The sequence below is a fragment of the Gymnodraco acuticeps genome, unplaced genomic scaffold (assembly GCF_902827175.1).
Source record: "Gymnodraco acuticeps unplaced genomic scaffold, fGymAcu1.1, whole genome shotgun sequence".
Classification (NCBI taxonomy): Eukaryota; Metazoa; Chordata; class Actinopteri; order Perciformes; family Bathydraconidae; genus Gymnodraco; species Gymnodraco acuticeps.
Window position 1 is genome coordinate 122,325 of NW_022990368.1, and position 27,426 is coordinate 149,750.

Sequence of the window (27,426 nt, forward strand, 5' to 3'; positions counted from 1 at the left end):
ATGAAAATGATCAAAAGCTAACCTTGTCTGCAGGCTTGCTCTTCTGGGGGGTGCACATCTACCCAACCACTGTCTCTTCTGACAGCCTCTGCCCCCCCAAGAAACCAACCACCACCCAGAGTCACTGCTACAGGACCTCATACTCTGAATGCTTCCTGGGACCCCCCCAGTCAGCCAAATGGTAGGACCCCTACATTTTCTAAAGATGTAGAACTACAGAAAACATGCACAGAAACTGTAAAAATACACACATGGATACATATTCATCAGAAATATGTTAGAATGACATGGCTTAACAAATACAGTATACATATATACTCATTAATGTCAATGTATAAATGTATAATACAAGTAGGGTAATCACAAACACAACACACATTTTTAACTAACATAAAACACTTGCCTTGCAGGATGGCTTTTAGGCCTGTGTCAATGACATGAGACAGCAAGGGAATCAACTCACACACACACACACATACGGCAATACGCACTGAACCGGGACTGCCTTTAGTAAATCCAGAGAGCTTTGTAATGGCTCTAAGGCTCAGTGTCATACAAAGCCCTGCAACCCGGAGGTTTCGCTCTCTGTTTGTCTCTTTTTCTTCTGTCTTTGTTAATCTTTTTCCCTCAAAGTGCCACAAAAAGCCTCGTTACATGGGTTTCTGTGTGTTTACTTTCTTAATTTCCCCTGTCATTAGTTCAATGTTCAACTTGATTGAACTGAAATCTGAGTGGGTTTGTTCCCTGACTTGGCCCTGTTTATTGTATTAACGAAAACATGGTTTATCATAGCATTCTAGAGATCTTAGGGCTGAAAATATGGTTTCGAATTATGCTTTAAATGCACATGATCATTTCTTACATTTTCTGGACTTGGACTGGAAATTGATTGAACAAATAGAAATGTACAAATTCATTTTATAACAATTTAGTTTTCTCTACAGGTGTTATCACGAGGTATGAGGTCTTTCTACGCGGACCGATGGAAACACAGAACTCTTCAGGTCCGGCTGATGAAAAGAGAGTGTTTGTCAGCGCTGGATGGCTGGATCTGAGTGATTCTCCAGAGGCACAGCTAACCAATAGGAGCACAGTCCCCCCCCCTGAGAGCAGCACCACTGTAGACAATCTGGAGGCGTTTTCCACCTATCAGATGAGAGTCGTGAGCATCAATGTGGCAGGAAGTGTCACATCAGGTTGGACCACAGCACGCACCATGGAGGGAGGTTAGTATAGATCATGATTGTGGTTAAACTGAGTTTACATAGATATTTTGTTATTCACTCATGGGGTCCATTTGAGGGATTAATCCATTTAAACTATGTAGATTGATATTTTTAATTGTTCTTTTACCATCAGGGATTAGACATCAGTCGAAGTCAGATGACATTATAGTCAGCAGTAAGGGCGTTTACCTGCAGATAGCAAAAATATTTTTAGCTATAAGGGTTTTTAGTATAGACTATTTGCCTTTTTACTGGAGTTTCTCCCATGGCCATTAGATGCTTGCTCCATAAAAATCCTGCGTTGGTCTATAATTCATACTCACAAGGTCTCTCTTGAAATGTCATGTTTATACAGTATACACCACCATTCAAAGGTTTGGAATCCCCTGTTATGTTGATGTTTACCTTCTTTCTTTCAATAATATCTGTTTTTAAACATATTAAACAGTATAATTACAACAGCAAATGTATTATTTAAAATTGAAAAGAAGGATGCTTAAGTTATTCCAACATGCATTTAGTCGATGTCCCCAGAGTGATGCTTGACAGGGGAGAATACTGTTACTTTGATGTTGAAATGGTTGAACCATTGCACAGTGTCTTGCTCAGCAGCAGGTAGGCAGGCCAGAGAGTAAACCTGTAAGAAGGTAGCAGGATAAGAAAACGTTTCTAATCTGAATATTACATTTGGCTGCTTCTTTGCTTAGAACAAAACATTTTATATAAACTGATTTATCAATTATGTAGTGTTGACATTTCCTCAAGCATAAAATACAGCACAAATTAAGGGCAAAAAACATTACAATTATGAGTGAAATCAGAGCTCTGAGTAATGTAATGTGTACTGATGGATCTAATGAAAAAATAATTGTTTTAAATAAAAAAACTGGGATTTGTCAAATAGAATGTAGAGAGAAGAAGGAGGGAGGAAATAAAAACTGCTTATGGGGGAGGGGAAACTCATTAAGGTATTTGAATTTCAAATAGATGATATGGCTCATTAGGACTAAACGATTGCCTCCAACATCACTCTAAGCTATGTGTCTGGATAACAAGCATATGATAACACAATTTTATATGTGGAGAGTGTGTCAGTGTTTGTGCACGTGCGTGCGCTGAGTTAGGGAGGAAGAATGTGACTGTGATTATGTCTGCCATGAATCACATTTCACAGCATATTTCACAGCTAGATGCCATCAACAGAGGAATAAAAGAATCTCTTCTCTCTAATCTGTCATGTAATGGTGGCTTTCACTACCGTAGAATTATGAAATATTTAAATCCATTAAATCCACATAATATCCAAGAAGTCTCAATTTCTTACTTATGTCTCTGTGTATAAATTAGTATTTTATTAGTATTTAGCTCACTGTTAAAGGTTCATATTAAATAGTATTAGATGGCATACAAAGAAAAATGTATCCAACACTTCTTTAAATCTAAGAGATTAACAATTTGTAAGGTTTTAGTCTCAGGCTCTCATAATCTAAAAGAAAATGCATCTTCTTCTAGACTCAGGGATAATTATAAATTCATTTTAATCATATCAATTGGTGTAGTGGTCCCTTGGGGAGGGGGTATATTCTTTTAAAAAGATGGGTAGATCACTAATGAGAAAGTGGGTCTAGTCCTGTATTTCAATGGTTTTCTGACTGATTTGTTATTGTACCGTAAATCCACAGAAAAACAGGATTCAAATACATGTACATGCGTGTGCCCTCCACAATACCAGTCCTCATACTCTAATGTAAGTCATAAGTAACAATTGCAATTTTTTCTAGTTAGGTTCAACCATTCACTGTTCAAATAGACAGGGACATCCTCTCAAATTCTAGTGACATTTCTCGATTGATTGATTTTCATCAATGCATCAATACAATCAGTACATCATGACCCGTTTAATAATTGCAGGTTTTGTTTAAATGTTTAGAAGAGTTGTAATACCTGAAATGATTTGTCATTCACAATATGACAATATGTGATTAGTTGATGCAAAGTGTATCATTAATAAATGACTAAATATATTGTGTGATGTTTACTTTTCATACATATGTTGTTTTCCAGTCCCAGAGTGGATTGCTCCTCCAGATGTGACCTCCCTGTCCTCCAGCAGCCTTAAAGTTGTGTGGAGCTCTGCTGAGGGTCGAGGGGTCATTGCCCGCGGACAGGTCACCGAATATCGGGTCAACTTACTCACAGAACAGGCCAACAATCCCTATGCTCCTCCAGTTATTAGTCAGGTAAGACGCAGACACACGTTTTCCCTTTCACAATATGATCAGGACAACTACCTTTCAGTTATTGACAAATTATGTTGGATTTACTCATCCCCAGTACAACTGATGCCGCATCATGCTTTTCTTGAAAATGTTATTACCTGCGTTTGCAATAAAGTTTTGGAACCACAGTATGAATAAATATGTAATTAACCCAAACACTTTTAACTGGCCATACAATTTAATGAAATGTGATTTGATTTGTCAGGCACTCTTAAAATGAAATTACTGGTATTTTACAAGATGATGTTTAATCATCATGGTTTTCTGATGGTCACAGTTATTACACAATTAATAGTGCAGCTGTAGTGTATGGGTTGTCAGGTCGGTTAACACGTCAAAGTGTGTGTGTACAGAGTTAAGTACTGAGGTCAGTGTGTATAAATCCTGTTTCTTGCTACTTTTTCCCCTCTTTCTCTCACTTGTTCAGGTCTTACACAGGGTGGGCCCATCGTCACCACCTGTTTATGTGGTGAAAGGACTGAATCCTTACCATGTGTACAACTTCACAGTAACACTCTGCACAAAGACAGGTTGCATTTCCAGTCTGCCAAGCACAGGACTGACCTTACCAGCAGGTAAACAAGAATATGTGCACACAAACACACATGGATGCAGACAAACGGAAACAAAAGTACAAATGGCCCCGCAACAGTAATCAGCTTTATAAAAACTACATTTGAAAACATGGAAATGCTGATGCCGATTGTTTTTGCAGAGAGATAATAGCAGCTTAGTAACATAACATACTTGTGGGGTTATTCTCTTTATAACTACTACAACACAAGCCTCTGACATACAGTATGTACACACGTATCCAAAAGCACACAGTCAGTCATTGGGTACTTGAGTGGAGACAGCAATGGTTGTGTTAACCGGAGGGGATATTCATGGCACGCGGCAGTAAAAACAATTTACTGTTAATTACAAGGAGAAAAATGTGGCGTAGCACACACTTCCTGCTGGCCATGAATCAAACACACACAGAGTTACAGAAACACACATACAATCTCTCTTTGAGATGTATAACCATTATGGAATGGTAATGAATTGGCTGTGTTTAATAACTCAGGCAACAATCTATGGGACTGAGATGAGTACTAATTGATCAGTGCAGGATGACATCGACACACACACAGTTACAGGATTTGTATTCAATGTCTTTATCCGTCAGTATCTCTCTGACAGACTGTCACACACTTTCTCTTAATCTATGCTTCAATTCCATCTCTACCTGGCGCTTTCACTTAAACACAAAATAGCACATTGCAGCAGGGTAACATGAACCACACACACACACACACACACCACACACACACACACACACACACACACACACACACACACACACACACACACACACACACACACACACCTGACTCCCAACACTCGTTTCCGTCTGTTCACTCATGAACTCTCTCTGCTCTTGCTGCTCATTTTATGTCTTTTTCTGTTTTGTTTTGTTTATCCCTTTTGGTAAATAGACAATGGATGCGCTGAGTGGTTTTGAAAAAATACCCAAACCTTTCATCTATAAATACTTGCTCAGGGATTTGAGCTTTTGAACGTACTCGTAACAGCTACATCTGTTGACATAGCGAATATTTTCATTTCTAACAATTCTTGTGTTTATTTTGATGAATGATACTTTATATTGTAATCTGTGGACTTTTTAAATGTATTTTTAATGGCTGCATCTGTTGACACAGCGACAGCTTATTTCAAGTGATTCCAAAGACTTCTCATGACTGTAATACAGTACAATACAATATGGCTTATTGTACCCAGTTGACTTTTTGAATGTATTTTTAACAGCCACATCTGTTCCCACCATTTTGTTTCATCCAACGCCAAAGATGTCCCTTGTTTCAACTATAAGAAATGATAAGGGCATATGCCGTTTGGCAGATTTTTTTTATCATCTCTAAACAATTTGCATAGCATGTGCTACTCCATTGGGTGTTGAGCTTCTGTTGCAGCTCCACGCCTCATATCACTTTTTCTTAGAAAATATGTATTTATATATTTTATGCTTTCATTCTGACAAAGCTGTGGCTGCAGGATTTATGTTTTATGTACTTCTGTGCGTGCCTCCATCTGTTTGATCATCTTTCAGTCTGTTCAAACTATAACATATTATATATATATACAGTATTTCATTCGATTTTATTTTTGGGGAAAAACCTTGCAGAGAGAAAACCAAACAAATCTTAGTCCGAGTAAAACCTCACTTCAATCTATACTGTTGATGTAAGACTCACAGAGCTACATGTATTATGAATAAATATGTTTAAAAGTATTTTCTTAGGTTTTCTCCCAATACATTTTGATATCTTGAGCCCACATTTTTTGTAAAAATCTACAGAAAAACTGAAAACTTCTGCATGATTTGTCTAAAATGTTACATTTGGTCTCAAAATGAACATCTCCTGAATGAAACAGGAAATGATCCTCACATTAAGTGGTACTCCTGGCAGGGTGTACTTGAGCGTGGTACTGATGCACTGATAAATCTACGCCACATAAGGCTGGGCCATTAGATCCAGCTACCATCTGCTGTAAGTGAGCAGACAGCATCTGCGAAACCACTGGAGTTACACCAAAGCACATGACTGAGCATTAGCACGCACACTGAGACAGACGTAACGACACAAGGAATGCACTTGCGCTCCATGTGTGTGGATGCATTTGCAATTGTTTCAATGTGTGTGTCTTTCCACAAAGTTATCGATCAAGACGTAAAGTGAGTGGCTAATCAGGGGCTGATGGTGATGTTTTATGTATCCTACATCCATAAAGACTTGTTCTACAAGACATACACACAGAGAGACATACACACATACACACTCCCACTGTAACACCACTCAACAGAACAGGAACTTTATTGATTTACGCATAATTGGCCTGAGGCCCTTCTTGAGGGGAGAAATATGCATGGCAAGGGATCGCGATGTCAATAAGTGGTGTGCTTCTGTGCGTGGTGTAACTGTACGCTAAGAGCCTGTTAAGACACGTCAGTCGCTGTAAAAACAGAAAACACACACACATGCACAATTGCTCCTGGGAGCTGGCCCATGATTTAGCTGCTTCATTACCATGTCGGCAGCTAAAATTAACCTTTCTGGTGGACTGCTAACCTTGTGTGTGGCTGTACATGTGTGCGTTTCAGCACACGCATGATGAGGCAAGTGGCTTTCGTCAACTCAATGTGTCATAGTGTTAAGTACATTTCAGTGAATTAACAAGCAGATGCAATAAATGAATACATGACACCCTAAGAATAGGGGACAGCACATTAGAATCTCATCGATCAACAAGGAAAGCTGTCTGGTATGACACAATGCACACGGACAAACATACACACACTGTCCTTTGGAGTCTGTTTAAATATGGTGATAGAATGCTGGTTTTTGATGACGCTATTGCTTCTAATAAACACAACCGGTATCCCCAATAATGTTACTTTGTTGCAATCAACAATACTTCAGCGGCTGTTTGCACCTAAGAGATTATTTGGGATACAATTGTTTGTTTTTTTATATATTTGCCACTTTTGTATAAATCTGTTTTAAAAGGGTTATTAACAGTGGCCAACAGGTGCAAATGCTTTACAACGGCCCAAAACATTATCACAACAAGAAATGCTCTGCAGTTTAAAAATAATTGCAAATAAAAAAACATGAATTGGGAAACACAAACAAGAAAAATCTTCACCAACTTGACGAAACATGCGCAAAGTTGCATACATGAAAACTGCAAAAACAAACCGATGCAAACAAACTACTATCACCTGAAACTTACCTAAAGACATTTACGTTTTCTTGGCTTATTTTTACAATGTGATCGCATTAGTCCAATGTCACTTTCACTTTAAATGTTCACTGATCACATACATGTAGTTTTTACTGTTAAAGTGAAATTATTCTCATAAACTTCACCAACATTTTACAATAACTGGAGTCAACTCTGAAGAGAAGAGATCAACAATCATCGCCTAACCCCCACTTATACAGTATAGTAGACCTACTCTCTGTTAACTGATGTTTAGTGTCTTCAAAGGTGACAATAGCTCCAGTAATTCAGTTATAATACCAACAGTAACATAGCAGTCTCACAGTCCGAAGTCTCCCAGGGTTCTATTTCGTATATGGCTTCGCCCTCTAAGGCTATCGCTATTGGGTTTACCCTTCTGCGCCCCCCGCGCAGTACTGAAACACTTGTAGTCCACGCCCACCCGCTAGGTGGGCCCCACCCTCGGGCCACTTTCCGGTATAAATAGGGAGGTTGCCCGGTGATCTGCTCCCTCTTTTCTTCAGCAACCAGCAGTTTACTGAAGCACGAGAAAAGCAACATCATGAGCAATAAAGAGTGTGTCCGTATGTGCCCTTCGTGCAATACGGGCTACATTATGAGCTACGATTTGCATCCGATATGCGCAGCCTGTCTGGGGCCAGAGCACGCGGACGCGGCTCTCAGCCAGCAGGTCGCATGTCCTCACTGTGTGCGTCTTCCTTCATCCGACAGAAAGCGAAGGGCGGACGCTCTAGCTGCTGCGGGGGAGGAAGACGTCTGGGGTGGGCAGGAGCCCATCCAGGACAGCCTGTTTATGGAGGCGAGTGGGGGGCAGGAGTCGGACGACTCCTTCCCCGCCTCCCTCCAGGGCTCACCATGCGGCTCTCCCCTTCCCCCTCTTCCCCGGACGGGGGAGACGGGGTCGGAGCGAGAGTCAGAGGTGGCGGTGGAGCACGTGGTCCCCTTCTCCGTGACCACGGCGCTACCGGCATTGGGAGGCATCATGCTGGAGCTGCCGGAAATAATCGGCAAGGCAGCAGCATGTAGAGGTCTCCCCGTTCCACGAGTACGGGAGAGGGTGGCTCTGGACGACATGGCGGGCGTGTTTTCCCGGGTGCAGACGGGCAGGAGTGATCCGATCTGGCCGCGCTTCCCCGCCATTAGGCGTTATCAGGAAGGTGCAGCGGCGAACCCGAGGAGCTTGAGGGCTCCGGTGGCCACCTTTGTCCCCTTCACCAAGGTGGAGGGTTTCACAGATGAGGTTTTCCCAACCACCCCCGCTCTGGAACCGAGCTTAACGGCATTTTTCGGGGTGAGACAGGCCAACTTGGTCGCCGGACGGCGCCCTATGTTGACCGACCCCAAGGGCCAGTATGTCGTCCGCCAGGCTGACCGGGCGCACCAGTGTGCGTTCCAGGCAGCGGCAGCGGCAAACAATATCGCTTTGCTGACCAACTCGGTGGTGACGTTGGTCGAGCGATCCACCACCGTGGCTCCAGAGGAGGCGGAGGAGATTGCTAAGGCGGCCAGCACGGCGCTCACGCTGTGCGCAGCCGTGGCGGTGTCCCAGGCGAGGATTACGGCCTGGATGACACAGATCCAGTGTCACCTCTGGTTACAGCAGGCAGCGGTCACAGAGCCAGCCAGGAAGGTCTTACTGGACGCTCCGATCAGCTCGGACGGGCTGTTCGGGCCCCAGTTCCTGGCCATGGTTGATTCCATGAAGGCGGCTTCGGAGCAGGCGGAGGACATCCGCCAGCACGTCGGCTGGCTCCAGCCAGCGGTGAAGCAGCAGCGACACCAGCGGCAGCAGCAGCAGCCAACCCGGCCACAGCGGCAGACGGACAGACACCAGCAGCAACAGCAGCCGAGGCGTCCGTCAGCGGCGGCCGGGGCACCGACCCGCACCTCCAGGGCACCGTCCCGCACCTACGGGCCCCCACCAGAGGGTAAGAAGGGAGTGAGGTACTCCCGTTCGGCGTCTACTCCACGAGAGCCGCCGAAACCTTGACGGTTTGGGGGGGAGTGTGATCGAAATAAAAGTCGTTTATTTCCTAACATGTGGTCTGAGTCATCAGTTACAAATGTGTGTCACATATCCCCCACCCTGGGAGCTGCCTATGACCTGTCGGTTAATAGCCAGCCGGGTTCGGTACAAAAGCCTGCGCTATTTAATCTATCGATTAATAAGCTGCGGAGCACAATAATTACACCAACTGCCTCCAATCTGATGATTAGTAGGCGGCATGGTTCGCGACAGGCTTCTGATGGTTATGACTCTTCGGTTATTAAACCACAGACCTCGCGGCATTCTTCTGTCCGAGATACGCCACCTATACATGGTCATAATAAGCCCATGAGCGCAGTGTTAACGCCTCATGTGGATATTACTGCACACACCTCCATCCATCCTCTGAGCGTGTACACGTCTCTTGATGCGAGGCGGAGTGATACGCAGCGTGTGGAGGCCTCCGCACAGCCCTTTCGCTCTAGGCCCACCTTGGGTTGCCTCACGGGCAGCGGCGGCGAGGGCTTTGGAGTGGCTCGTCGTCATGACAACCACAACACATCTCGAACAGGCGTGCCCGCTGTCAGAGTGTTTCTCGGCATGGCAGCGCCTGTGTTTGATGGACGGATGGATGCACAGGCTGATCAGCAGAGGGTACACCCTGCAGTTCGCCTCCCCCCCCCCCCACAGTTCAACGGGATACAGGTGACATGCCTAACATCCCGAGAACAGTGTCTTGCGCTCCAAGCAGAGCTACGGGAACTCCTGTTGAAAGAGGTTATTTCCAGGGTTCCCCAGGAGGAAGAAAATCAGGGGTATTACTCCCGCTATTTTCTTATCCCGAAAAAGACAGGGGGAATGAGACCCATCCTCGACCTGTCAGTTTTCAACGAGGCAATAATGAAAATACCTTTTCACATGCTGACGGTCAAAAAGGTGCTAGAGTGTATTCACCAGGGAGATTGGTTCACCTCTATAGACCTGAAGGATGCTTACTTCCATGTGCCCATCATTCCGAAACACAGGAAATTCCTGAGGTTTTCATTCCAGGGAATAGCGTACCAGTACAACCGTCTGCCGTTCGGCTATTCCCTGGCTCCTCGTACTTTTTCAAAGTGTGTAGAGACGGTGCTGCAGCCGCTACACAGAGGAGGAATGAGAGTACTATTTTACCTGGACGACCTGCTGCTGCTGGCTCGTTCCAAGGAGGAGGCGGCTTTACAGACGGTACAACTCATATCGCATCTGTCAAAGCTGGGTTTCATGATCAACTGGGAAAAGAGCTGTCCTGTTCCAGCCCAGAGTATTGTTTACCTGGGGGTGGAATTGAACTCAGCCCGCATGAGAGCACGACTCTCACGGCAGAGAGTGGAAACGCTGACAGCTCTCCTTCAACGTTTCATACCACGCAGCGTGGTGACGTCACTCTCCGTGATGCGGCTGCTCGGCATGATGGCAACAAGTCACGTGGTGATGCCCCTGGGTCTCCTACACATGAGGAGACTGCAGAGGTGGTTCATCAGCCTCCGCATCGACCCCATTCGACAGAAGATGCGCATGGTGGTCATCCCTCTGTCCGTGGGTTCAGACTTAACATACTGGAAAAGTCCCCACGTCCTGTCAGAGGGGGTTCCCCTGGGCAGAGTTACGTCACACATCTCGGTGTTCACAGACGCATCTCTCTCAGGGTGGGGAGGAACGTGCATGTCGCAGGCAGTGGGAGGGCAGTGGCCGGCTCACATGTCTTTCCACATAAATGTGCTGGAATTGATCTCCGTACGGAGAGTAATTCAGCATTTTGCCCCGTTGCTGCGGAATCAGCATGTGTTGATTCGCACAGACAACAAAGCCGCGGCGGCCTACATCAATCGCCAGGGGGGTGTACGCTCAGTGCAGCTCCTGAACACAGCCAGACGGCTGTTGATCTGGGCGCGCGCACACATGCTCTCCATCAGAGCACTGTATGTGCCCGGAGAGCTGAACAAAGGGGCAGACCTCATGTCCAGAGGAGGTCCTCGCCAGGGGGACTGGAGCCTCCATCCTGAACTGATTGCCCAGGTTTGGAGCCAGTTCGGGAAAGCGGAGGTGGATCTGTTCGCCGAACGCGCAATGCGAGCTCTGGTTCTCCCTGTTAGCACGGGACCACCCACCCCTGGGGGTGGACGCGTTTGCACATCGGCCATGGCCCAGGGGACTGCTGTATGCCTTCCCACCAGTCCCGCTGATTCCTCGGTTCCTGGACCGAGTGCAGGAAGAGCGGCTGTCAGTGATCCTGATAGCCCCGGAACGCACGGGAGCTTCCTGGTTTCCATGCCTACAGCGTACGCTGTCAGGCAGGCCGTGGGAGATTCCGTGGCGGGGGGACGCTCTCTCACAGGTGGAGGGAGCGATCTACAGTCACCCAGTGATAGGCCAGCCCTTATGGGCATGGCCCCTGAGCGGCAACACTTATGGCGCGTTTCCACTGCAGCGGGTAGCCCCGTTTAAGCGTCCTTAACCGTCCTCAAGCGGCCAGGCCGGTTTTTGGTGGCGTTTCCATATAGCCTAGTACCGGCCAGCGGGTACTTTTTCCAGCCTCATAAAATCGTGGTTCCCTCAGACCAGGGCCAGGGCTGAACTAGTGACGTCAACACTCTCGACTGCTGATTGGTCAGAGAGAATCGTCACAAGATTGCGCGCGAGTTCATCCCTAGCATCGCATATATATTTAGAAGCAAGCTTGCAGCATTTTATAAACAGCATTTTGTAAACGGATGAGCTACAAAAATGGCTACGTCTAATAAGAAAAGCACACCGTGGTCGACCGAGGAGGTGACGACGTTCCTACATCTCAATTGGGGATGATCAAATCCAGCGGGAGCTCGACGGAACAACTCGAAATGTGAACAAAAACAAAGCCGATCGCCCCGCCTACACTGCGTTGCTACCCCAGGTCCTAAACTGTAATGGAAATGCGCCACGGCCTGGGCCGGCCAGCGAGGCAGCCCGAGGCCAGAGCGAGGATGCTTAGGGACGCTTAAACGGGGCTACCCCGCTGCAGTGGAAACGCGCCATTAGAGAGCTGGGGTCTCTCTCAAGATGTTGTACGCACCATTCAGGGAGCCAGGGCCGCGTCTACCAGAGCGTCCTACACAGCCAAGTGGGCAGCGTTCCAGCGTTGGTGTGTAGGGAGAAGCCTGGACCCCATTACGTGCCCCCTGCCTCACGTGCTGTCATTCCTCCAGCTGTTGTTGGACAGGAATTTGGCGTTCAGCACAATCAAGGTGTATGCGGCTGCCATATCATCTTGTCATGTGGGTTTCGGAACAGGGACGTTGTTCAGTCACCCCCTGACGAAACGGTTTCTGCAAGGGGTACGAAGATTCCCTTTCCTCTATGACGCACCCTGTACTGGGTGTCCTGTCAGACTGAGTGACATCAGGGAGCCAGCTGAGCGCCTCTCTCCTGCCTCTCGGCACACAGAGAGCGGCCTTTTTCCCCTCGTAGGAGAGGGATGTTCCCCTTCCTCTAATACACTTCGTACGAAGTGTGTGATTAGAGGGAGTAACGTCAGGGATCCAGCTGAGCGCTCTCCTACCTGGCTGGCACGGAGAGAGCGGCTGTTTCCCCTCTAAATATCGCAGGATAAGGTGGGACCTTCGTCTCTACTTCTCACAGCGGTCGGTATGTATTGTTCCCAGCCTTCACCCCGTCAGGAAAACAGGTATGTTTGCTATGTTCCAGGGACGGGGAGGTGCCATTACGCATGGCACAACAGGCAGGGGGGTGTTATTGAGCAGGTGTGTCTGTGCTTCTAGTGCTGGACGGACCCAGTGGGGCGCAGACTACATCATGCTTCGCCCTTAACCCAATAGCGATAGCCTTAGAGAGCGAAGCCATATGCGAAATAGAACTGAGGTTACCTAACTGTAACCCAGCTTCTATGAGTATTGGCTCAGCCCTCTAAGCGCCGGGCCCCACTGGCTCTACGAATAGCTGAAGAAAAGTTATATTGTATGGGAGCAGATCACCGGGCAACCTCCCTATTTATACCGGAAGGTGGCCCGAGGGTGGGGCCCACCTAGCGGGTGGGCGTGGACTACAAGTGTTTCAGTACTGCGCGGGGGCGCAGAAGGGTAAACCCAATAGCGATAGCCTTAGAGGGCTGCGCCAATACTCATAGAAGCTGGGTTACAGTTAGGTAACCTCAGTTATTCCAGGAGGTCAGCCCAGTCTGATCAAAACTTAAAACCAGCCGAGCGTTATGCATTTTGCCACTGGGTTTCAATCAGAAGCCCAGAAAATACTTATGTTGCCTCATGTTAACATACTACAAGGCTCAGATAAAGGTCTGCTACAGAAAGAGATTCAAGCCATGAAATGCTTCATCTCAATATATTTAAAGTACGCACCAAACACCAAGGCAAATTCCTAGTAAGTGAATAACCTACTTGGCAACCTTATTCTGATTCTGATCATAGAAGTACACCACTTTACCAAAATGTGCGTGTGAATGCATGTGTGTGCGTGTGGCACCTTCAATGTTCTAAATGTCACCATAGCTCAATTTCAATAGACTGGTAAGCTATCGATTGGCAGTAATTTATGGTTTGATGTGCCAAGATGAGCCGCCTAAGACAAGCTGTCCACTTCCCTTTTAAGAGCTCTATTAGAACTCACACTAAGACGGTCCGCATGTGTGTCACTGAAAGCTAATTTACTCCTACCACAGACCATTTAGACCATTACTGAAACACACTCACACATACACACAGAAGCACAACGACGGAATGACACTTAATGCACGCACATCTTTCCCATCTCTACACCAGTCCATCACCTGCTATGTTTCTCTCTCCCTTCATATATATATCTCCTCTCTTCATATCCGCCAGTCTCCGGTTGATTTATTTATGATATGTATGTTGAAGCTACAGCTCAAGTGGCGCCCAGTATGTTTCAGAGGGACATTTAATTTAACATCTAAAGTGAAAGAAGGAAATTAAATTGACCCTCCGGTAAATGAAAATTGGACTGTGCAGTCTAGACATGCAGTAGGTGTGAGATAAATGAGCGAAAGACATTTTTCTAATGAAAGAAAAATAATATCAAGATCAAACGATCATTTGTTATCAATGATGAAATCCACAACATGAAAATGCCTTAGAGTAGTTTAAGAGTTGTGGATTGTGTTTCTACAGTATGTGCTCACATTTAAGATGGATATTTAACAAAGAAAACCCTTTTGTTAAAGTTATCACTTACATTTCTTAACTGCCTTGTGTCTCCTCAGCTCCAACAGGACTGTCTCCACCCCACTTACATCCAGTCAATGATACCACCATTCAGATAGACTGGGACCCCCCATCCCAACTCAATGGACCACACCCACTGTATCAGGTCTGTAAGATAATTTTCTCGAATACAGTATAGGCTTCTTGACATTGTGTTTTTTAGTACTTTTGAATTGAAATATGGACCTGCACTTGGATGATTTAGTATACATTGTAATTCATGTAGTAAGCTGATGTGGAACAAAATAAAACAAAATAACAAGTTCATGATTACTATTATATAATCCTTAAGTAAGGATTTGAGTATTGTTGCTGTATATTAATATTATTGTATACCATTTATTTGTTTACAGGTGGAGAGGATAGATGTCTCTCTCTCTGACCCACGGGGTCCTGTTGTCAGAGGTACCAGATTCTCTGGAAACAGTTTCTACCAGTTTCCCAGTGACACCCTTCCTGCCAACACTGACTTCACAGGTAAGAGAGTATATCTGGGTACATGCAAATCAATGTGTGTATAAAAAAATGGACGACGTGTCTGTCTGCATGGATTTATACTTTATGTGAGTAAAGTAATGTGAGTGTGTTCACATGCTTACAAACCCAGACCTGTTTGCTGGTATGTTTTTGTGTTCGGTGATCATACCGCAATCTCTCAGTCTTCTAGTGATGCTTCTTGAGAATGACTTCCCCAGTCATCTTAAAGGACAATTATCTTTCTGTTTACCAGCATCATTAGAGGGTTGAGCTGCACAGCCAAACATGTTCTGCTTCATCTCAGAACATCACCCAGTCTGACGCTCATAATTAATGACTGCTGATACTAATCAGTGGGATTTGAGTGGGCAAAGCTTTTTGACGCCACTTGAGATTTCTTCACTGTCCTGCAGAAACCTTTTAACACCAGTTTTATCTTTCTTTATCTACAGTATATATTTAAATTGAATTCTCAGATAAAACCTTTCCAAGCCATGGTAAAACTTGAATTTATTTGTGGACAAGCCATATTTCTGAATCGGGTAACAAATTCCCAAGATAAAACTTTCATCTATCCTTATGTGAAAGTGAGTCAACAAAGCCCTCACATTGTTTTGTCACATCATTTTGTTTCTAACTAAAATACTCAAATATGTTTGCCACTGGCAAAGTTGGGAACTGTTGATTTCACATTTGAAATATTAGAAGTTTTCAGCCATAACAGATTGTCAGTGTCTTAATAATAAAGAGAGCCATAGGATCTCTGAGTGGGATATTTGAGCGGTCTTTGAGCTTCCCTGCACACAGATAGCTTGTCTTTTTTTTACTGCATCATAGTGGTAAGTAGAAAATTCTCTTTTTCTAAAGGGCTTTTGAAGGTCGCACAGAAATTGAGAAATAATTAAATGAGTGTGTTTGAATTGGTAGCTACCCTAAGAGATAGAACATGTAATCTATTAAAATGTTGCTTTATATTAAAGGTCCCATGACATGGCCATTTCTACTGATCATAATTCCATTGTTGAGGTATAGATTTACATTGTGCAATTTTCCAAACTCACATTGGTTTCTTCATACAGCATCTCTGTATAGTATGTGTATTCACTCAATTTCACTCTCTGTCCTAAACGCCTTATTGGAGCTCTGCCCCCCCTCCCTGTGAGCCCAGTTTCCTGCTTGCTGCGAGACGGCGAGACATTGCGAATGGACGCAGGAAGGGGGGTGCTGAGGGGGCTGCAGCAGCCCCATCTGCGAGGCTCCACTAGCACCCGCATCCCCCCGCACCCCCAAACGCGGCGCACCTACAGTATAAGCGCGCCATAGTTTCGCCGCACTGCGAGGCTCCACTAGCACCCCCCCAGCGCGTCACATTTTTGCCGCTAAAAGAGTGTGTGTATGTGTGTGTGAGGAGCTCCACGGATTGGTCCATTTGGTCCATTTGGGTATGGGCACGTCACAATACCCAGGAAGAAAACAGACAGGGGCAGCACAGACAGGTATTTTCTGTGTTAGAGTTTTACTCGCTACAAGGTGTACTTTGAGGATTTGTGACTCTGCAGACCGTTTACATGCATAAAAAGCTACATAACACACAAGGGGACGGGTAATAACCAGAAAAGCATGACATGGGACCTTTAAGATGACAAGCTATTTATAGCATAGAATTCCAAAATGACTTTACCTTTTTAATGTATGTTTTATTCTATTAACTGTTGTCCTAATGAAATGTGGTTATAAGTTAAGAAATCCCACCAGCTTTACTTCCATTCTTCATCTTTGTTCATGGCTCCCAGTTCCTGTTCATTGCTCTTTTTCTGACCGCTGTGTTTTTATCAAAAATCAACCAAATATGATTATTTTATTTCATCCATGCCCCTTTAGCGTAAAGTTAAATAAACATATCTGAAAACTGCCAGTAAATAGATGATTTTGCCCGTGAGGGGTGCCTCTCGTCTCCTCCGCTCTCCTCCTTCATAAAGGGTAATGGATCAGACAATCACTTTCAGACCGGATCTATTCTGGACCATGAATGTGTCGGCAGTCCTCAAACCATCGCCCTTTTACAACCATCAATACTAATAGCATCATCTACAGACAATTATTCCCATCGAAGCGCATGGAACAGCGAACAAATCAAAGCCAAATTGGATTATGAATGTAATGCAGTGTAATGCCCCCTCGAGAGTCAATTGATCACAGAGGAGAGACTCGTCAATCGTTGATGTCTTATGGAAACCCAGTAACTCCGACAATGACAACTGGAGAAATTCTATACAAGTCAAATCTTTGGATAGTATTTTCTGTTCAGTTTTGCGAAAACCTTTCTTTACTGATGAGTTTGTTTGTTTTTCATTCTCAGTTGTAATGCATCGAAAAATCACAAAGGGCTTTCCATAAGAAACAGTAGATCATAATGTTTCTATCAATATTCTTTAATATTTGTTCCATCAATGTTCTTTCATAATTTTCCTATTAATATTCCGCTCCATTCTTGGAATATAAGTAGTTTGTTGTTTCCAAATGTACAGGATGTTACTACAGTCTTTATCGTACAGATGTGTATTAAGGGTACATTTTTGAGAATGTACTGTAGGCAATATTCTTTGTGTTAAATCTTATTTAGAATCAAAATTGATTACCATGTAAAATCACATGATATTTACCCTTTCACCTGTTATTTATAGCCACTTTACTTAAATAGTTTTGGCCAAATAGGTTGCTTTCCATATGCAGTTATTGTGATAGAAGTGGATGTTTCCATAATGATTCCATAATAATGTCTGCTCACTTGTGATAAACGATGCTTCCTAATGCTGAATCAATTTAGGGTACTTGGGGTCAATATTTACCACACTGAATCTTACTTTAGATAAAAACAGGATTATAATAATATGCGATCATGCTATGATATGAATACCCTGTAAGTGCTTGTTTCCATAAATGCATGTTAGTCCATTCATCTTATCTGTAATGCGTCAGTCTCAAAGCGCTACAATGTGACTTCCTGCTCTCCTTGTTCATCTTTGAATTAAGGATACGGTTCTAAACAGATTATAAAATCCTATCTCCTCATTTATAATTCTTCAGTGCTTGAGCCTGAAATGGGCTGATTGCAAAGAGGATGATGGCCTGCTCATATTTTCACTAATCCAGATGTATTTCTACAACCCAAAGTAAATGAAGACTGATGAAACATCACAAACATAGTTTAGAAAAAAAAGAAAATAAATGAATGCAGGAACAAATAGACTAGGATAATTTCCAGACATGTCTAATACAGTACATTGCTGCTGCACCACTGCAGCAACTGAGCAGGAAAGAGGGAAATGTTAAATGATACAAATTATTTTTCCTTAATTAATATGATTGATTGCCAGGCGTTGACGTTGAAAGGAGAGGGGGAGAAATGTGTGAAGGGAAAGTTTGCACAGACATCATTAGTTTTTCCCCATTTAAAGATTAATCAGAAGAGGCTGGGCTCTTTAATTCTGTCATTTGTATATTTAATGGGCTGCTGCAGAATCTATGGGTGTAATTAGCTTGCTGCCGCGCTCTCATTAATACGCCAGGCTCTGATTAATGCCAGCGCAGAGCTAACATGACTGGAGTTATTCAGGTTATGTTGTGTAGATGATTGCACACAACCTCCACTGTTTACCGAGACAGAGAGAGGAGAAACAATACCATAACACAAGAAACAATACTACCTTATAAATAACACTATACTTAAAACTGTAAATGGATGATTATTGCCACTTGTTAGTTTTACATATGAAAGTAATTCTCTTTATATCACACAGAGGGGAACAGAACCTTCATTATGAACAATAAACTGACAATAAAATGATTTTTAATTTACAAAAGACTCAATTCAAACAATATAATTCTCTCACTTAACAACTCCAGAGTTGATGGTGTGAGAATAATTGGTTTTATGTACTTGTAGGACATAAAATGTTCTTTACAGTACATTGAGTAATATATTGCTCATGAAATAAACTTCCTGTGAAACAACAGGTAATGTTTATGGAGAAAGGTCTCTGAAAACATCTCTCCTTCATACTCTTCATGTTCTGGTCAGATGTGAAGTAGAGCTGATTTGATATTCTACATTACATTCTGTAGATCACATAGAGCCTTGTCCAGTAAACTAATCCCAAGTGAATTTAATAAAATAAAAATACATTTAAATAATATGTTTCTGCAAGTGTATTCGTGAGGCCTTAGGTCTGGGCTGTTGTTTGGTCAGTTGATCTCAACACTTTGCCAATGAGCATGATATATTCTCATCTTGGCCAAATTGTGTTCCCATTTGCATAACAAATATTTCAGAATGTAATGAGACATATATACTCTCCAGAGGATGGTCCCATTATCAATTGTTGATTGTTTACCAAACCCCCCCAAGAGACAACAAAAGTGGTCGAATTCACTACTTTGGGCATGACCATTAGGTGACATTTTGCTAGAACTAATTATATAGTACATCCGATTTAAATATAATAAAATGATTTAGTTGTCCGTCGCATTCACACGTGTTGTACTGTACGTGTGAGGAGTGAAGGCCTGCTGTGTAAACATGTACTGTTATATTTAGCAGCATTTGTGTTTCTGGCGTTGTTGTGCACTCTCAGGTGAACAAGTGCATGCTGCTGTTTTGTGTCTGTGTGTTGAACTGTGCATGTGCTTGTGTGCTTGCATGTACTCTGTATATGTAACAGAGACACCTGTCAGGATGTGTGCTCAGGTTTGTCTGGTGATGGCTCCAAAGTGGTTGTCAGTGTGAAGTAGCACAAGTCCTGTGGGGAAACCTGAAGGAAGTAATGCTGAGCACGAGCAGTGTCACTTAGATGCCGTGCATTTGGACCAAACACCATGGCCAGGCATATGTTGACAGTGTTTCTTACCTTATTGCACATCTCACAAAAACAGGCTCTGCGTTATAGGCAAACAGCAGTTGATTAATGTGACCTTGCATGCATCTCTTGACCTTTTATTATAATAAAACATATAATGATATGCTCGATTATTTGTAAAGCAAAGATCAATACAGGAAGTACTTGCGATCTGCTATTGCAAATAGGGTCAAAGGAACTTTTCAACAATATTTTACACCATTACTGCTTTTTGGCAACTGCAAGACTTGGATTGGATATCTTGAATAATTATTTTTAAACATCACATGACATGAGGAAACGTGAGTTCCGGGTCCATGTTAAGATAGTGAAAAAATAACATCATCCGGTAAAGTTCAGGATGTTGCACCATGGGGGTGTAGAAAAATATAAATTCGCCCAAAATATATTTACCTTTTTTTATATCCCTACATATAATGATATACTCCTATATACCTCAAGAGTACTGCATGCACTTTCATTTTTGTTATGTTTTACTGATATAGCTCATTTTAATTCCTGTTAATTGATATTGGATATTAAAAGTAGTACAATGATGTTTGGCCTTACAGGGATGGACTGTGATAAATGTGAATGCAGATTTAACTGTTGACAATATGTTTAATCAAAACCACTGTCATAATAGGTATCTTTATATAAAGTTATATCAGAATGCATCACAGTTGTTTTGCATTGTATACATGTGTATGAACCTCTGTGCTGATGAAGCAGTATGCTGTTTCTCTCTTGTCAGATACTTTTGAGTGTGCGCCGTAGTCCAAAGGGCCTTTTTCCTTGTGTACAGAATTGGTTGTGAGTGTGTTTGTGTGTGTGATAGAATCTGTACCTCCCTATGTTTACGTCACAATAAAAAGCTCACTTTGATGTCATCTGCTGTCTTTTTAACAATGGATAACTGTTTACAACACTGTTAAGACTAAAAAATAGTAAAGTAGGATACATGAGAAGGAGCACAGTTAGGAATGAAGGAGGTCAAAAGAAAATTGAAGATGCAAGGAGAGAAAAACATATTCAGATGAAGCATTAGGTGGGGAAAGATGGAATGGAAAGGTCAAGAAAAAAAGGGAGGAAGGTTAAAAGCGTAGGGAAGGAAGAAAAGAAGGAATGAGAGATCAGGAGAGTGGGACACAGAGAAGGTTAAAGGGGGGTAATGTAATGTCAGGTATCTGTCATGACTTCACTCATCTCTGTGGTGACAAGGTCATGAATGTAAATGACGGATGCCTGCTTGATGCACAGAATGCAAGTTCAATGTAAACAACTTCTTGGTCTTGTCTTAGCCACATACTACCACCACAATTATTGCACATGTATTTCCATGTAGACTTGTTTAGAATTCATTAACTGAGGTAAAGATATGTATTTGTGCACTTTTGGTAATCAATGCATAGTGTACTGCCCAAATGGGACCATTATAAGAAGCCACTTTTACATTCCTTTTAGATCCAAGGGGCTTTTCAGCCTTGGATTCTGCAAGGAAAATGCAATGATTCTTTCCTGTCATTCTGTCACATGTATAGTATGCCCAGTTTATCTTCTAAATCACTTATATCCTGCCCTGAAATGGAAATGGCAAACCTGTGATACCTTGTGAGCCACATACATACATACATAAGATGATTATGGCAAAACTAAAAGAGTTTTTCTCAAGCCACATCCTGACTGGATTTTTTTGTTTTTCAAAGGGTACATGCGCTTATCTATGACATTAATCCTGTTTGTAGCATGTGTGCCGGTAATTATTTGTTCTAGTCCAAAATAAATCAGACACATGTAATTGCTACTAGGACTGGGACACTGCTTATTTCTGTAACCATGTTTTGCTTTATATCGGCTTTATATCAGCCATGTTTGGCTTTATAACAACTAGCGTAACACCATTCCATTAACATGTAACAATAGGACAACATGGACCAGATATTTTTCATTCAAAATAGTGTGCAAGCTGCGAGCTACATGGATAATTTGTATTCATCTTGAGTTTACCGTGTAACTGTTTGACTTCTCTTTATGTTAAGTGAATTCACACACTAATTATTTTTGCAAACACCGGCTTCTGATGAACCCTGGACTGCCTCCATTCAACTCCTCAGATCTTCCCACACTTCTGTTCTCTTCAGAGACAGACAGAGATGAGGAAACGCAAACGTAAAATTGCATGCTCTGTGTCGCTATGTGGATCTAGAAGTGGATTAAGATCCAATCTCTGATCCATAGCAACATGACAAGACAGCACGTTAGAAGAATTCTGTGTGTGTGTGTGTGTGTGTGTGTGTGTGTGTGTGTGTGTGTGTGTGTGTGTGTGTGTGTGTGTGTGTGTGTGTGTGTGTGTGTGTGTGTGTGTGTGTGTGTGTGTGTGTGTGTGTGTGTGTGTGTGTGTGTGTGTGTGTGTGTGTGTGTGTGTGTGTGTGTGTGTGTGTGTGTGTGTGTGTGTGTGTGTGTGTGTGTGTGTGTGTGTGTGTGTGTGTGTGTGTGTGTGTGTGTGTGTGTGTGTGTGTGTGTGTGTGTGAAACCTACACATTTCCCACATTGCTGAAGCTTTGATTTCACAGTATGCTTTAAAACAAAAGAGGCAGGACAGCTGTATTGGAATACAATGTTACTCCTTTATTTGGTCAGTTAGCCAGCGTAGTATATTCCTTAAATCTTTGTAACTTACATGTGTTGTCTTTCCAGTTGGTTGCTATATTTTTCTATACAATCTTTATAGCATTTTGAAATAGAACACATTGGGCTGTATCTGCAAATTGTAAAATGATGTCATGTTTACCTTCACCTTTGGATTCAAGGTTTACATGGCTTAACATTTGAGGACAGAAAAAGGCCCGAGATGCAGATCTCACACATCTCGCCTCATTTAAGGTTGGACAGTAAACATTGTGTAATGATATTGCAATGGTCCAGTTTAACATATATCCAGGTGAATTAACACACTTATAACTAACCCCCAAGTGGTTCAGGTGGAGTTAAAAGGTTGAAGTGCTGTTGCATTTTTTATTATATTGGATATGCATGATAACATTTTGTTAAATTATATCCTATGGGGAAATTAAAGAATGAAATATATCTCTTTCTCTTTTCTCTATCTCGTTTTGTATCAGGTGTTGAGTTGAGTTTCAAGACTCAGTCTCCAGACGGCCTGCTGCTCTGTGCCTTCTCTCCAGGAAGTCAGGAAGAGTTCCTCGCTATTCACCTCAAACATGGACGTCCCTACTTTTTGTTTGATCCACAGGTATGTAACATTTATTTACAACTGGAAAATTGTGAGCACAACGAAACTGACTGACAGGTGTCAAGAACAAGCATTGCTCTTATTTGTTGGTTTTATTATTATTATTACATATTATTATTAATTATATTTTTTTGTTTGAGTGTTCCTTATTTTTACTTTTTGTTGAGGGGCCTCCACATAATCTCCATCCAGCTTGACTATAATTAAAACCCACACACCTGAGTGTACTTTCATTTACAGTGCCATATTTGAGAAAAGGACATGATAAACTATTATTTATTTGTAGATATACTGCTATTGTTAGTAAACAATTTACCATATTGGTTTTACCTATCTATGCATCTTTTTTCATCCACCATTTTTATATATCCCTTTTATTATTGGATTCTACTAATTTTACTTACTTACTCACCTTCTCTTGTATTTTTTTATTTTTTTATTCTGATCCACCTCTGTCTTTCTGTCTTCCTCTCTTCCCCCCCTTTCTCTCTCGCTGTCTCTCTCCCATTTTCTCTCACTTGCTCTCATCTAATAAATGTGATCTGTAGCCCCTCATTGGTTTCTGTCAGGGAGAGGGGAAAAAACTTTGAAAGTGTGTCAACGTTTGAATTGGACTGCAATTAACTCATTCCCTGCAGTCACCACGCGTGAATACCAATTGCAAGCTAATTAAGCTTTGCACCCTTACACACACACACACACACACACACACACACACACACACACACACACACACACACACACACACACACACACACACACACACACACACACACACACACACACACACACTCAGCCCTGCTTCCCTTATCCATCGATACAGACACATGTAGAGGGGTTAAAGAGTCAACGACTTAGATGATGAAAGTGATGATGGGAGATGATTACACATACTTCCATGAGGCCACCAACTAATTACACACTCAAACAAACACACACAAACACACTTTCCTTCCTCATCACTATCCAATTCTCATTATCAAAGAGCCCTCATCAAAATGTTACCATGGGAGGTATCTGTGTGTGAGAGGAGTTTACGTCACCGAAAATATTCTTGTTGACTTGCAGTGCTAATGTGTGTGTCTCTGGTTACGTGTACTGCTACGTGGGCGATGGAGCGTATGTGTCTTCTCCAACTGGGTTGATTCCTTTGTTTAGACTAGTTTGGGGTAATTAACAGTGGGAGTGGTGTCACGGCTTATTAGTGTTCCCCTAGATACATATAGCTGGGCCCATTACTTCCCCCTATTAGCCTGTTGAGCTAGCCTTAATGGGATTACTAGTGCAGGGGGGGTAATTTAGCATGACACAGGAAAGTGATATGCTTATAAATATGTGCACATGTGAGCTGCCACACACGCACACACACACACACACACACACACACACACACACACACACACACACACACACACACACACACACACACACACACACACACACACACACACACACACACACACACACACACACACACACAAATTGACACTCAAAGACATTTGCTGTCACTCATTGAAGAGATAGACCACAGAATTTAAGTCATCTTAGTGTCACAAACTATTTCACATTGTGGGAACACAGACGCACACACAAACGGTTCACACTCTATTGATGCAGGTGAGTGGTGTTTAATAGACCAGTGGCTCTTGGTTGTCAGTAGTAACTGGTAACTACACCGTCTGTCACATGCTGTGATACTAGATTACACATGTAGATCTCATCAGGTTCACTCGTTAGCTGTCACTGTCTGTTAAATACATTTGCTGGCAAAAAGACAAGTGTCAAAAACCCATAATGTAATCTGACAGTGCTCTTGCCTTTCGAGGAGAAGACATTGTAATCTTCAACAACAGATAACATGTAAACTGACATTTATGAAAATGAACCAGATCTTAGCCCCTCAATAGCACTCCTAAACGTTGCATTTACTGTCGTTTGCACAGCTGCCTGCTGTTATATATTAATTATTCCGTTTAGAAGTCTAGGCTAATAGTCTAGACTTACACTCATCTCTGTCCAATATTGTGTGTAGACTGCTGTCTTTATATATTAATTGTTGTGCCAACTTTTTATTTCTATACTTTATACTTCTTAAAGGTGGGGTAGGTAAGTTTGAGAAACCGGTTCGAGATACACTTTTTGTTATATTCCATGGAATGCTCTTAACATCCCGATAGCAATGAATATCTTAAGTGCTTTGACAAAAAATCCATAACAAAATATCATCTGTGGAAGCCGTGGCTACTGTAAAAAGCAGCGACCAATCATCTGAAGCCGGCCCGGCTAAAAGTAACTGGATGGCCTACCTGCCTGTCAGCCTTCCATCTGTGCACAAACTTATCTCGTGCCCTCATTGGTCATGTGCGCGTTCGTGTGTGTTGGAGGAGGGGCTCTGTAAGGAAATGGCAGATTTTTTCCGGCTGTGTATTTTCAAATTCTAGCGCACTCGAGCTGGTTTCTCCAAAATTACCTACCCCTACCTTTAATCTGTGTATATGTATATATGTTTATATTAGTCTGTATGAGTATGCATGCGTATGTATATATATATATATATATGATTGGTGAATACTTTGACACCCTTTTGGAGGCTATACCTCTATTGGTCAATTATTATAGGGATTTCTATTTGACCCATTCCAACTTTTTAAAAGACACTTTCAATCTACTGTTCCCTATACAAAAATGTACCTTAACGTTATTCAATTTATTGCATATGTCACAACCTAAACGTGAAAAGACTGCCAGTCACTTGCCAGATTCTGGAGGAGTTTTTGCTAAGGTTAAGGCTTTGCCAGGATTGACCACATTGGCACCTTAAGCGTGGCATTATAGATCAGATTCACACCCATATATGCTCGCATTCTGTTGCGGAATGCCAAGTGTGGCTGGAATATCCGCAGGGGCAGCACTTTGGATAAGTGCTTTTTATTTGGTTTGTGTGAGAGTGTGTGTGCCCATCAGTTTCCATTATCAAGGACTGTATATTAAAGAGAGTGGGCATTGGGGCCTTGTCAAAACAGCGGACACACATCCTAGCTTAGTGCTGTGCAACTCCAGTGAAGGCTAAGGACCTGAAACCACGTCATGAGTGACCTGGCTTTAGCGGAAGATCTATGTTTCCAGGCAAATTAAGTGACTTACCTGTGTTTGTTAAATAGTGTGTCTGTGTCTGCTTGAATTGGTTTGTGTTTGTTAGTTTTTTGTCCAGTTATTATGTTTTTACTCAATGGCACTTTGGTGGTAGATTTCCGAGAGTTGAATGTTAGTTGCTTCCATTTCCAGAGTCTCTCAGACAATGGATTCAGATGTGTGTGTTTGTGTGAATGTGTAACACAGAAAGAAAGAGAGAGCAATAGAGAGACTCCTCCCATGTTGTCTTGTTAAGTAGAGCTGTCTAGCAATGGTTGTAAAGATGTCAAAGGCTGATATACTCTGGCATTCATACATTTATTGATCTCATCATTAAATCTTCATCACTGTGTGTGTATCTGTGTGTGGATATATGTTGTTTGTGTGAGTGTGTGTGTATATCCGTTACTCTTGTGTCTTTGCCATACTTGCTAAAAGCTGATCACAACAATGATGTCATACTTAAGGTAGCAAAAAGTCCTGTAACAACACTTTGATGATTATATGTGCATGTTGGTGTCCTTTTGAGGGTGGTGTTTGATGTGTGTCATCGATCCTTAATGTCTAACCTTGTTCGTGTTGTAGGAGCAAACACAATATCTGTGGCTTAAAGCCCACCTGTGCTCCGCTCCGTCCGTTAGATGAGCCTGGTCAGATTGATAAAAGAGGGAGTTCAAACACCGGCATAAAAGTTATAACAATAATCTGATTTTAATACAGTAAAAAACACAATACGAAATACAGAGTGCCCTGAAACAGAGCACTCCGGGCTCCCCGCTCTACTGCCGTGCGATACAGATATCGGGACCAGCCAGTCAGAAACAGGGGGCATTTTGCATGAAGAAACAACAGTATATATGGACATATTTGGAGGTGGAGATGTGTCGGCTCTTCCGTCCCATTTTACTCCTAAGCGAATTAGAGTTCTGGGAAAAAGTATCTTTCTTCTGAACAGAGCGTGACAGCATCGGAACTATACAAGGTCAGAATCACTTTGTATCTTATACCTGGGATAACTCCTTTAATTTCCCAGGGAAGATTTCACACAAACTGAACTATACCAAGTCAATCACTTTTGATCTTATACCTGGGTT

At 42.7% G+C, this 27,426-nt stretch overlaps 1 protein-coding gene across 1 annotated transcript in view; it reads left to right on the forward strand.

Moving 5' to 3' along the window:
• ush2a (Usher syndrome 2A (autosomal recessive, mild)) overlaps window positions 1-27,426 on the forward strand; it is a gene marked incomplete in the record, with an annotated part of 193,514 nt that overhangs the window by 66,275 nt on the left and 99,813 nt on the right. The window contains 7 exon segments of the mRNA XM_034224262.1: window positions 34-181; window positions 945-1,226; window positions 3,291-3,466; window positions 3,933-4,080; window positions 14,575-14,681; window positions 14,929-15,052; window positions 23,070-23,200. Coding sequence (XP_034080153.1) covers window positions 34-181; window positions 945-1,226; window positions 3,291-3,466; window positions 3,933-4,080; window positions 14,575-14,681; window positions 14,929-15,052; window positions 23,070-23,200 — 1,116 coding nt within the window.